The 12,877-nt window shown below is 36.8% G+C and overlaps 1 protein-coding gene across 5 annotated transcripts; it reads left to right on the top strand.

Annotated features, from left to right (window-relative positions):
• The first annotated feature begins 1,616 nt into the window (after window positions 1-1,616).
• On the top strand, window positions 1,617-12,299 carry trabd (TraB domain containing). Of its 5 annotated transcripts, none has more exons than XM_079621924.1 (11): window positions 1,617-1,829; window positions 2,498-2,618; window positions 3,310-3,356; window positions 4,806-4,863; window positions 6,389-6,555; window positions 6,670-6,810; window positions 6,922-7,032; window positions 7,239-7,378; window positions 8,213-8,385; window positions 9,508-9,604; window positions 9,692-12,299. In XM_079621924.1, the coding sequence occupies exons 3-11, from the start codon at window positions 3,336-3,338 to the stop codon at window positions 9,861-9,863; spliced, it is 1,080 nt and encodes a 359-aa protein (XP_079478050.1). In that variant the 5' UTR covers window positions 1,617-1,829; window positions 2,498-2,618; window positions 3,310-3,335; the 3' UTR covers window positions 9,864-12,299. The 5 variants fall into 5 exon arrangements, with proteins under 5 accessions (XP_079478050.1, XP_079478049.1, XP_079478048.1 ...); XM_079621923.1 differs by lacking the exon at window positions 1,617-1,829 and adding an exon at window positions 2,193-2,417; XM_079621926.1 differs by lacking the exon at window positions 1,617-1,829 and adding an exon at window positions 2,226-2,417 and having other exon boundaries at window positions 6,392-6,555.
• The last annotated feature ends 578 nt before the right edge of the window (window positions 12,300-12,877 follow it).

Raw genomic sequence — 12,877 nt, 5'->3', positions numbered from 1 at the left:
ACCCAAAATTCCTATCTCAAAAAATTAGCATATTTCATCCGACCAATAAAAGAAAAGTGTTTTTCATACAAAAAAAGTCAACCTTCAAATAATTATGTTCAGTTATGCACTCAATACTTGGTCGGGAATCCTTTTGCAGAAATGACTGCTTCAATACGGCGTGGCATGGAGGCAATCAGCCTGTGGCACTGCTGAGGTTTTATGGAGGCCCAGGATGCTTCGACAGCGGCCTTAAGCTCATCCAGAGTGTTGGGTCTTGCGTCTCTCAACTTTCTCTTCATAATATCCCACAGATTCTCTATGGGGTTCAGGTCAGGAGAGTTGGCAGGCCAATTGAGCACAGTAATACCATGGTCAGTAAACCATTTACCAGTGGTTTTGGCACTGTGAGCAGGTGCCAGGTCGTGCTGAAAAATGAAATCTTCATCTCCATAAAGCTTTTCAGCAGATGGAAGCATGAAGTGCTCCAAAATCTCCTGATAGCTAGCTGCATTGACCCTGCCCTTGATAAAACACAGTGGACCAACACCAGCAGCTGACATGGCACCCCAGACCATCACTGACTGTGGGTACTTGACACTGGACTTCAGGCATTTTGGCATTTCCTTCTCCCCAGTCTTCCTCCAGACTCTGGCACCTTGATTTCCGAATGACATGCAAAATTTGCTTTCATCTGAAAAAAGTACTTTGGACCACTGAGCAACAGTCCAGTGCTGCTTCTCTTCGCTGTTTCTGGTTCAAAGGTGGCTTGACCTGGGGAATGCGGCACCTGTAGCCCATTTCCTGCACACACCTGTGCACTGTGGCTCTGGATGTTTCTACTCGAGACTCAGTCCACTGCTTCCGCAGGTCCCCCAAGGTCTGGAATCGGTCCTGCACAATCTTCTTCAGGGTCCGGTCACCTCTTCTCGTTGTGCAGTGTTTTTTGCCACACTTTTTCCTACCCACAGACTTCCCACTGAGGTGCCTTGATACAGCACTCTGGGAACAGCTTATTCGTTCAGAAATGTCTTTCTTCCTTACCCTCTTGCTTGAGGGTGTCAATGATGGCCTTCTGGACAGCAGTCAGGTCCGCAGTCTTACCCATGATTGCAGTTTTGAGTAATGAACCAGGCTGGGAGTTTTTAAAAGCCTCAGGAATCTTTTGCAGGTGTTTAGAGTTAATTAGTTGATTCAGATGATTAGGTTAATAGCTTGTGTAGAGAACCTTTTCATGATATGTTAATTTTTTGAGATTTTGGGTTTTCATGAGCTGTATACCAAAATCATCAGTATTAAAACAATAAAAGACCTGAAATATTTCAGTTGGTGTGCAATGAATCTAAAATATATGAAAGTTTAATTTTTATCATTACATTATGGACAATAATTAACTTTATCACAATATGCTAATATTTTTTAGAAGGACCTGTATAACACCAGGCTTAAGGGTGAGTAAATCATGGGATTGTTTTTTTTTTTTTTTACATTTTTGGGTGAACTATTCCTTTAATACCTCTGATATGATGTGACTGATGCCAGATATTCTAATTGTGATAATTGATCTCTGGCTAATTTGGTTCTTCAAACCAATTTGCGGATTTTATTAAAACATCTGGATTAAGTTGCCTCATATTACTGCATGTTTTTGTGTTCATTGGAAAGGTCAGATATAGCGATACTCAAAACTATCAGCAATGAGCAAAGACAGACTTTCACCAGAATAATTTTGTTTGAAATATGACTGGTTTGAGCTTACAGACTTATTGCTATAAAATCCAGATAAATGCACGGGCCCGGATTGGCTGGCGTGGTTTTGTGTTGAAGGGATGGCAGTGGTCATGACCAGGGTAATGAATTATAATAAACATTTAGTTACTGCACTATTATCTGATCAACAACGATGAATTAACTTACATTCTTCAAAGGACGCAGTTAAAATGTTTGAAGGTTTTAACTGCTTTTTGTTTGAGATAGGCCTAACTCCTTTTTAAAATGATAAAGTGTTTTTCCTGTTAAATATATTAGGCTAATTAATATGAAAGTAGCCTACAGTCGAAATCCTTTAAAAAAAAGTTATAAGTTGTTTTACATTATCATTGTTAAGATTAAAATGATACGTCCTCAGCTCTATCTAATCAAATATAGATTAAGTAACGTTATAGGCCCGACCTTTTTCCATACATCATCTGTAGGCCTATTTGTCCTCCCGTATACTACATTACCCAGGAAGCATAGCAATGATGGGCGGTGTTACAGATCCACACTTCAATGCAAGCAGCTGACTGTAGCTATAACTTTAATCATTTCATTTTTTTGCCGAGGCTAGCAACCAAACAACAGTCAAGGCGTTTGTTTTTAGTATTCTTTACATCTCTGTTTAATGTAAATACAGTATTATAATCGTAACAGCGAGCGAACTAAATAACTTTTCCTCGGTCAGTTCTGCAAAGTTTTTAAAGGGGCTTAGCTTATATTAGCATAGCATCAGCTAACAGCTGCGTGTATGTGTGCGCAGTTAGCCTGTAGCCGAGCTACCTTGTCAAGAACCATCCCTCTCTACAACTGACAGTTGGTCAATCCCGGTCCGATTCGTTACTCTCGTGGGAAGAGTGAGCAAGCTGTCTACCAAGTCAAATGTAAGATTTATTTTAATTTTTTGGTCCTTTTTCGGACTGTTGGCTGAGATTGGAGCTAACGTTAGTCCATCAGATTTTGCGGTGTCTTCTGTCAGATAACTGGCAGTTTACAGTTTGAATGTAAAATTCGCACGAGAGTTTTTTTTCTCCCAAATTTAACTGTTTACAATCCCGTTTTGAAGGGTTGAGACGGTAAGCTGTCTTGAGTTTGATGTGCTAACCAGGTGGTCTGATAACAGCAGGTTGTCACCTTTTAATGTCTGACTTCTGTATGATTAGATCTGTTACATGGTCAACATAAAAACGCTTTGTTGTGCAACTTCAAAGAGATGTTTATCATATCTAAACCCTCAGCATAACACCAAGTAATACTGGTGTGCTGGAATCACAGTAGTTTGAAAAGTATACGTGGTCTAGTTGCACAAGGCAAGATGGCAGGCTGATAGTCAAGCCTGATGACTCACTTTACCCCGTACACCCCACTACACAAGTAAAAAAACTTTCAAATCCTTTAATTAAACCGTGTCTGTCTGGCTTAGTAATGAGCCATATTTCCAACAGGCAAGGCCAGTACACAGCCTTCCAAGGGTGTTTAACTCTGTTGAATGGTTAAATGCCATGCTGTGGAGTCGTGTGTATGTGGATTCATTGTGTGTGCACTGTGCATCTGACTCATGATCTTTTATTCCAGGTTGAAGGTTTACTAAACGACGGACAATGGAACAGGACAACTCGGAGGTACAATTTTTGTATATGTATTTTTTGTCTTAAAAAAAAAAAAAAATATATATATATATATATATATATATATATATATATATATACATACACACACACACACACACACATTGATTGGCTTGCTTGGTGATGGATGTTTATCTGTAATAATTAAGGATGGTTTGATTCAAGTTGCTAATAGAATCGGCATCTGTGGTTTGTAATTGTAAAAGTAAGAAATAAACAATCCCATTGTAAAACTGAGTCATTCAGTTTCCTGTGCTTTTTGTTGACTTTCATTCTGGTTGAGTATGATTTCACTTTTCTAACTTTAGTTAGTGTGAAATGTTGCTGTTTGAGCATAAACAACTGCAAAGTTACAACACTCAGTTCAAAGCAAAGGAAGATATTTGCTTTTAAAGAAAAGAACTACAACAAACGGCTGGTAGGGACATAAGCAACCCTAAAATGTACATAAACCCCGCCCCCGGGAACACATGTTGAGAAGAGGAAGAGTTCTTGTATAAGACTACATTTGTGAGTCAGCTCAAACTTTAGCATCCATCTTTTCACATGCAATCAAATGTCACTCTATGTCCATCTCACAACAGTTCCTATACGAGCGATTTATAGATTACCATGACAGAATTTGCTAATTAAAGATAGTTAACTCCACTGTGCACATCAGCAACATAAATTCAGCAACTAACCATTCAGGGGACGGTCTTGTAGCATTCTACATGTTTTCACTTCTTCTTGAGTCTCTCCATCTTTGTCTGACTCCGTTTTAACATTAAAGGCAGAACAGTTTCTGTAATTTTAGTGTGTCTGCGTGAGGTAATTGCAGCTGATAACACGCATGAGCTCTTGAAACCCCGCCCTCTGCAGCAGCTCATTTGCATTTAAAGGGCCAGGCACAAAACGGTGCATTTTTGCAAACCCTCAAAAAGTGTCAACTTAAACATGCTATATAAAAATATCTGTGGGGTATTTTGAGCTAAAACCACACACACACACACACACACACACACACACACACACACACACACACACACACACACACACACACACACACACACACACACACACAGACAGACTCTGGGGACATCAGAGATTTATTTTACATCTTGTGAAAAGGGCATTTTACCACCCCTTTAATGTACATAGTCTCTTTATTGCCGCCTTGTGGGTACTGAGAGTATTGGATAATGGTCTTTTGTTTATTTAGCTGGGCATTTCCCAAGATAGAGAAATATGCACACTTGCACAGAATTCTCAGACTTTTTTTTTTTTTTTTTTTAACTGAAGCCTCAAAATCACTTAAAATATCCTTTGCTCAACCTCTAAAATGAAGCCGCAAAAGTTCTGAGTTCCTATAAGTGAATGCCAAGCTTGTTCGCACCTGTGTACATTGTCAGCATGTTCATACAAATAATTATATGGGTTATAAAACATTGTTTTTGTTTGTAGGATGACTCAGTTGGCCCGACAGAAGATGACACACAACCTCCATTTCCTCTCGGACTTAGTGAGTAATCACTAATTTAAAGATTTAAAGTTTACAAAATAGTATATCTGAATCCCAGGATTCTTTCATATGGTTTTGTAGAAATGGTGCTCAATTTATTTCATACTATATCATTTCAAACCTCTCCTTGTTCAGTGCAGGATTATTACTAGAGTTTTGAATGTTTAGTTAATTAGTTCATTTATTAATTAGGAAAATTATTGAAAAAGTATTTTTAGTTGTAGTATTTTAGTGCTGCCAACACAAGTGTGTTAACATAAGTAATCATGTTAAATTTCTCAGAACAATCTACTGTTATTACCGTCTAGTAGTATCACTTTCATTTTAATACAGAAGGGTTGTAAAGGTTTCAAGTTCTATAATATCATGTATCAAAACCAAAATTAATTTGTGTCTATTTTTATTTTATTTAGTTTGAGTCATCATTTATTTTTCCTTCATTTTTTTCATGTTATAGGTTTTAGGGGTTTTATTTTTCATTTATTTAGTTTTTGTTAACATTGTTCCAGTGCATTGCAGTAATACTAGTTAGTTTAGTAGCTAAACTAACTAGTGTTAGCCTTAGTTTAGTTCAGCAAAGTTAGAAATTCAGCAGATTATAATCATTTAAACTTTTTCCATACTATTTCCACCACAAAGGTTTGAATCATATATTTTCTAAAGCTAATTTTTTCTATGTTTTTGTTCTAGTACTGTTCGAAAAACAGATAACTCCTCTTTCCATTGCCGTTTTCTTTTGTTTATGAGCTCTTGATTATCAGCGCTGAAACTAGTTTTCTAAACATATTTCTGGTAGCTGCTCTATTTTTGCCAAACATTATTTAGTTAAGTATTATTACATTATTAAGTTCAATTTTAAAGCATTATCTTATGCTCGCCTAAGGCTGCATTTATTTAATCAAAAATACTGTTATAATGTGAAATATTACAATTTAAATGAACTTGTTTATGTTGTAATACATTTTTTAAATGTCTTTTTTTTTTTTTCCTGTGATGGCAAAGAAGCTGAATTTTCAGCATCATTACTCCAGTCTTCAGTGTCACGTGATCTTTCAGAAATCATTCTAATATGCTGATTTGGTGTTAAAGAAACATTCTTATTAAAGTTAAACACTGTTGTGCTGATTAATATTTTTTGTGGAGACAGCATTTATTATTAATAGTACTTTGTGTAAAATGTATTAGTTTCATAAATGTCTACTGTCTTTTATCAATTTAATGTGCCGTTGCTAAATAAAAAAGTATAATTTTTATAATTTTTTTATCTTAAAAAATTAATAATGTAATTAGACAGCTAAAACTTTTCAACATTGATAATAAGAAGAAATGATCTCAGCAGTCATTACTCCTGCTTTCAGCTTTGCCATCACAGGAATAAATTACGTTTTAAAATATAGAAACAGTTCATTACATTTTAATATTTCACAGTATTACTGTTCTACTATTGTTTCACATAATGTACCTGTATGTATGTAGTGTTCTTGCTCCACCTCTTACGATTATGAAAATGTTTTTGTCTTTTTAGCAGACTCTGAGGCTGTGGAAGTGTTGTGGCAGGTTCGTACCCAGCGCCGGCAGGCAGACCCTGACCTTCCGGACACTGTGACTCGTCTCACCACACCTGAGGGCAGTATTGTGTACCTGGTTGGCACTGCCCACTTCAGCGACAGCAGCAAGAATGATGTTGCCACAGTAAGCATTGACTTTCTTTTTTTTTATGGACTCACAACCAATGTTTGACTGAACACCTTAGTATTAGCTACTGATTGACTAAATGCTGTTTTGATTTGATGCTCTTTTCTTTAGACAATCCGAGCAGTCCAGCCTGATGTGGTGGTGGTGGAGCTGTGCCAGTACAGAGTATCCATGCTTAAAATGGATGAGAAAACGCTGCTAAAAGAGGCTAAAGACATCAACTTGGAGAAGGTCCAGCAGGCTATTAAACAGGTCAGCCATGAAACGGAAGACTGCGCCGACATAGTTATTATACTGCCAAACACATTCCTCTGAATTCAATTATCAACATGCTGAATCCTTTTTTCTCATTTCTTGTGTCAGAATGGAGTGATGTCTGGCCTCATGCAGATACTGCTGCTCAAAGTCTCAGCTCACATTACAGAACAGCTGGGCATGGCCCCTGGAGGAGAGTTTAGAGAAGCCTTTAAGGAGGTCAGTGCGAATACACATGCTCTCCCTCACTTACACAGTCATCATGGTTCTGACATGCACTGTAACGCATGCACTCGTTCCTGACTTCTAGCAGATGTCACCAATTATCAAAGAACAATAAATGCACGTAGTCACGAAACCTGTAAACAGCAAAGACTGATCTGCATAAATAAAATATGTGTTTTCTTCTCTTTTACCCAATTCAGGCAGGAAAAGTGCCCTTCTGTAAATTTCACCTTGGGGATCGTCCCATTCCAGTAACCTTTAAGCGTGCAATAGCTGCTCTCAGCCTGTGGCAGAAGGCTCGTCTGGCCTGGGGCCTGTGCTTCCTCTCTGACCCAATCAGGTACAAGTCAACACCACTTTGTCTTTATATGCACAGCGATCACTTTTTGTTTTAAGAAGTCTCTTCGAATGTTAACTTCATATGGTGTCCTAAAAACGAAACAGGAAAAACAGACAAGAGGCACGAATGCCAAAGATACTAGTTTGCATGTGTACATAGACCAGTTTTGCGAGATAGATTGCTGTGGACTGCTTATGTTCAATGATATTTAATAAAGCAAACTAATGTTGGCAAATTATGATAACACATTATATATATATATATAAAGTTCTACAGGTTCTTTTATAGTATCTGTCCAATTCAACATGATATAATCTGCTTTACTGTTTTATTGTGTGCCTTAATTCATTATTTTATAATGAAAAAATATTAAAACATTTAGGGTGGTTTTAAAAAAAAGTATATACAATAATTTGTGATTAATTCAATATTTAAGAAATAATACATAAAAAGTAATTACATTTTAATTGAAAGCCTTGGCATTTTTTATAGTATTTATTTTTATTTAAATCTGCATAAATTAAAGGTGGTACAGCAAATTCTGAACAAATGATATACAAATAAATAAATAAATTCTTCACAAATTCAGTGGTGTATATTACAATTATTAAAATGTTTGTAATATGAATGTTTTCCCCCCTTAAATTTAGCATGAAGCTCCACTGAGCTTAATGAAGCTTATAATGGTCCTAAATAAAGGGCTTAAGCAAAGTTTAAGCAAAACAAATAATTATTTTTTTGATTGTGGGCAAGTATGGCCTGTAAAGGCTCTTTTGTTTTTAGTTTTGAGATTCACATGAACAGATTTTTGGTATGTGTTTTTGTTCTTATCAGCAAGGAGGATGTAGAGAAGTGCAAACAAAAAGATCTTCTGGAACAGACCATGTCAGAAATGATCGGCGAGTTTCCAGCCCTCCACCGCACTATTGTTGCAGAACGAGACATCTACCTCACTCACACACTTAGACAGGCAGCGCGCTGTGTGGAGGCGCCTCCTAATGCTGAAAGTGAGTATGGCACGCTCATCTCATGCTGCAGTCTTTTCCAGTGCTCTGCCTTGAAGTTAATTTGATTTAGAAAAATGTCTTGAATTTAAAACTGCATATTCAGGTACGCCCAGTGATCAGTTTAGTTATTGTTAAAGGGATAGTCCACCCAAAAGTGAAAATTCTGTCATTTGCTCTAAACCTGTATGACTGACTTTCGTTTGTGGAACACAAAAGATATTTTGAAGAATGTTGAGTGTTTTTTTGAAGAATGTCTGGGTCTAGTTGTCTTCCCTTTTTTTTGGTCTGTACTATGGAAGTCATTGGGAAATATAGTAAATTATGACAGAATTTTCATTTTTGGTTGAACTATCCCTTTAAAGTCCCCCTGTGGTGAAAATCAAGTTTTTATTGTTGTTTATATGTCGATGTGATGTTTTTAATATGCTTTAAGACAAACCATGTGCAAATTTATAAGTCAACGGCATTGCTGAGTATTTTCTCCTACTGCGGTGAATGAAAGACTCAAAAAAGCGGATTGAAATCACTGGTGTTTCTGACGTCACAAGCTATCTTGTGACCAATCATGTCAACGTGCTGGCGGGCTTTGGCATATCATTAACACCAAACTAGCAGGGGAGTCTCGAGATAAAAAATCGTGTAGATTACGTAATATAGCGGGTGTATGAACATTTAAATGTGTTATTTTGGTGATCAAAGATTAGTTTTAAGGGATAAAATCACTGACTACAGGGGGACTTAAGCTAAAATTGTTTTTGTAATTAAAATAGCACTGAAATAAAGCATATATGTTTGATGAAAATCTTGAAAAATTTGAACATTTAGAAAAAAAATCAACAATTACAACAGAAGTTGAAGTACTAAAATGACTAAACCTAAATGAAAGCGATGTAACTTAAAGCTAAATAGAAATATTAAAAAATATATATCTAATAAAAATGACAAAACATAAAATTACTGAAAAAATCAGTAATCGATGAAAAGTAATAAGTGATAAGTAAAAATCGATGTACTGTTACCTGTGGGCGCGGTAGAATGTAACCTATATTTCTGTGGGAAGAGGACCGAATCCTGCGGGAACTATGTGAAACCTCTTGTTCATACACATTTTTTTCTTTTTAGAAGTGGCTGCTGTGGTGGTTGGAGTGGTTGGGATGGGTCATGTGCCTGGTATTGAGAAGAACTGGGATAAAGAGCTTAATATCCATGAGATCATGAGGTGCGTATTGGAACAGTTGTATGTACTTCAGTGTCTAATAGTACAAGATCTGTCATGACCAATTTTTGTTTTGTTTTTTTCTCTTAGTGTGGCTCCACCATCTCGTTTAGGCTGGGTAGTTCGCAACGTGTTGAAGGGAGCCATGTGGGGGCTTCTGGGTTATGCCTGCTTCCGTGCCAGCAAGGGCGTGGGGAGGGCGTTACTCTCCTTACCGACTGTCCAATCGTTGTTTGAAAATATACGAACGCCTTCCAATTGACCCTTCTCTTATCGGCACAGACTTTTCAGCAGTGAGATCAGGATGCACACTGAACACCAGTAGCCTTAACTACAGGATGGTGGTTGGGTAGATTAGGAGGAAGATTAGAGGGAAACATCGTCTCCATCCCATATGAAATAAGCAATGTGGGTGGAAGCCTTTGACTAACACTCTGTCACCTCCGACAAGACAACCCTCTGTGTATCTGTGGACGCAGAGCTGTACTGCCAAAGAAATCGGACCATGCTTTCTATCCCCCTTCCTCATTCTTAAAGTATGACCCACTAGAAAATTAGCTGCAGCAGGATTTCCCACGTTATCATGCAACTTGAACTGAATGAAGTTTTATTTTGCTGGGGTTTTTTTTGTTGTTGTTTTTTTTGCAAATGATTGATTGCATTTTGTTTCCCAGCAAGTCCAGTATTGTTATACCCTGTAAGTCAGCATTTGAATCTGCAACCTACTCCAGCCATAATCTGTAATTCATGAAGTGCGAGTAGTGAAGCCACATTTTTTTATGTAGATGATTAATGGAACAGTATCCCAGAACTAATTTTTAAAACCTGAATTGCACTAAAAGCGCGATTGGACCATTTATTATGAGAAGCATAAATCAGATTTTATTGAAAGTACGACTTGATGATAAATACATGTAATGCACATTAGGAAAATGATTGACCAACGTATTTTTGGTTTCGGTGATTGAATTATGTATGTTTCTGAAACAATGGCTTGAAATAAGTGAAACTAAAACAACTGCACACAGTGTTTGAGAGTTTCAAGTCTCGTTCACTCTATGTGCGGTTGCTTGGTTTTTCTAATTACCTGATAAGCCAAGCATAAAGTTTGCCTGTGCTAGCTATCAAGTGCCTCCTACTACATGACCTGGAAAGGGCTAAAAGGAACAGAGACTGGTCAGGGTGTTTTGCTCTCTCTCCATATGGTCATAATAAATGGGTACTAATAAATCTGGAGTCCTCTGTTTCACTCACACCATTTAATAATTGGTAACCAAACCTATCTTGCTAAAGAAAAGCTTGGCATTTATAGAAATGAGTAAATTATGCAATTCATTGGACAAGATACATTTTGTGTTTACGTAATATAAGATTGTGCTTGATTCAGTTTTTTTAGAAGGAAACGTCTGTTTCCCCCCAATTTAAGTTTTTTTATTTATTTGCTGCCGTGTTCATCGAAATCTAGTTGCATAAAGTTTAAATTCACTAAATTAGAAACAAACTGAAGGCTCATTGTTGACAGTATGGTAATACTCTAACACTTGTAATGAAATGTCCTTTTTTATTTATATGCCACTGTCTCAAAAGGTCACATGAGATCATCAAAATGACTTGAAATTCCTGTTGAAAGTGTAGACAACAATTAAAGAAGTTATGTTGACAAGAAAATGCTTATTCAGAAGAGCCTATCACTAGCATGAGCCATCAGGGTAATATTTGGGGAGCATGCTTAATATGGATAGAAGTAAGTTAGGAGTGTTTCTGCTTTTGTGCTCGTAGCCTTATACTACTGGAACTGCTGCTTCATATTTTGACTTTTTTTTTTCCAGGTAGCTTTTTACAATGGTGTTTTATAGGGTGACTGAAAATTATTTTTAGATGTGGCATGTTAGGTCACAGGCACAATCGAAACGCATAACGCTTGTGTGTCTTGAGTGTGATAGGAATGCTAATGCCAAAAATCTGCCTTTTTAAATTTTTAGGTACTGAATGAAAATTATGCATTTCGAGCAATAGTTAGGCTTAAATTAAGACTGAAACTTTGCATGTGTGCCAAATGCATTTATGCTGGAGAATGAGATGACTATATGGATGTATCTAAATTCTGCATGATTTCTTATGTAAATGGATTATTGGGATTATTTAATTGGAGTTTAAGAAATCTTTACAACATATATTAAGGGATATTTGTCAGTACCCTGGTGTTTGAGTATTTCTACTTGTAGAGCAACAGTCCCTGCATTTGTTGAGAGGTTGTTGCACAATTAAAATGGTTGATTAATGGATTTATTTAAAAAACAAAAAACAAAGATCTATTGATCCAATGACCCAGTAGGCTAGTTCTACTCTAAGCTTTTTCTCTTAATGCTGCTGACTTCATGAAAACTTAAACTTGGTCTTCCTGTCAGCTACTTGCTGTGCTACTTTTGATCATCTAGAGATCACTTATGAGGTGAGAAATTACATGGTCAACTAAGTAATGTATATTTAATGCACCTCTTTGTATGTCCTTGAACTATACTGCTAAAATAGGTTTTCCTCCTAATCGCTGTTAACAATGTGGAAAGGGGGAATAAATGTTCCCTCTCCTTTTGTTAGTGGTATATTTTCTTTGTTATCCTTCATTTTCAACAAGCCAAATAGCGAATGCTCAGATCGAACTAAAATCTATATCTTAAAATAAAATTTCCAACATGTTATATTTGCCTTTTCATCTCTCCAAATCTTTACACACACATACAGTGTACACACACACACAGGCCCTTAATAGGCAGCATAAGGTGTGGCAAAACGCCAACTAATTACTATTTTTGAAGAAAAAGATTTATTACACATTTATTAGACATGTGTTAGTCTGAATTTTATATCAAACGTGTTAACTTAATAATACATATCCCTGCTTCCAGCGTTTCCCTAAAAAGTTGGATTGCAGCAAAATGTATAGCCTATCAGTGACCAACATTATCAAGCTGCAGACTCGGAGCCTGCTGCATCTACAGTCCCGCACCCAGAGTCCCGCATTCTCAGTCCCCTCGTTTTTCGAGACAGCGCCTCCTGCTGTTCGGAAGATCGTATAACACCCTTATCCAAATGCCATTGAAAACATTGGAATGCAAGATTACGGTCTCTTTTTATTTAAAGTTATCCAAATAAATATTTGCGTTCCCTGCTTGATGCATGTACCAAAAAAAAAAAAAAAATCATTGTGTTCTCAAACTAACTAATTACCCAGTATTTATTTTTTGAGCGTGGGTGTAATTGAAAGGAAATTACTGA

This window comes from Phoxinus phoxinus (assembly GCF_949152265.1).
Source record: "Phoxinus phoxinus genome assembly, chromosome: 8".
Taxonomy (NCBI): domain Eukaryota; kingdom Metazoa; phylum Chordata; class Actinopteri; order Cypriniformes; family Leuciscidae; genus Phoxinus; species Phoxinus phoxinus.
This window is presented reverse-complemented; position numbering and strand designations above follow the sequence as displayed.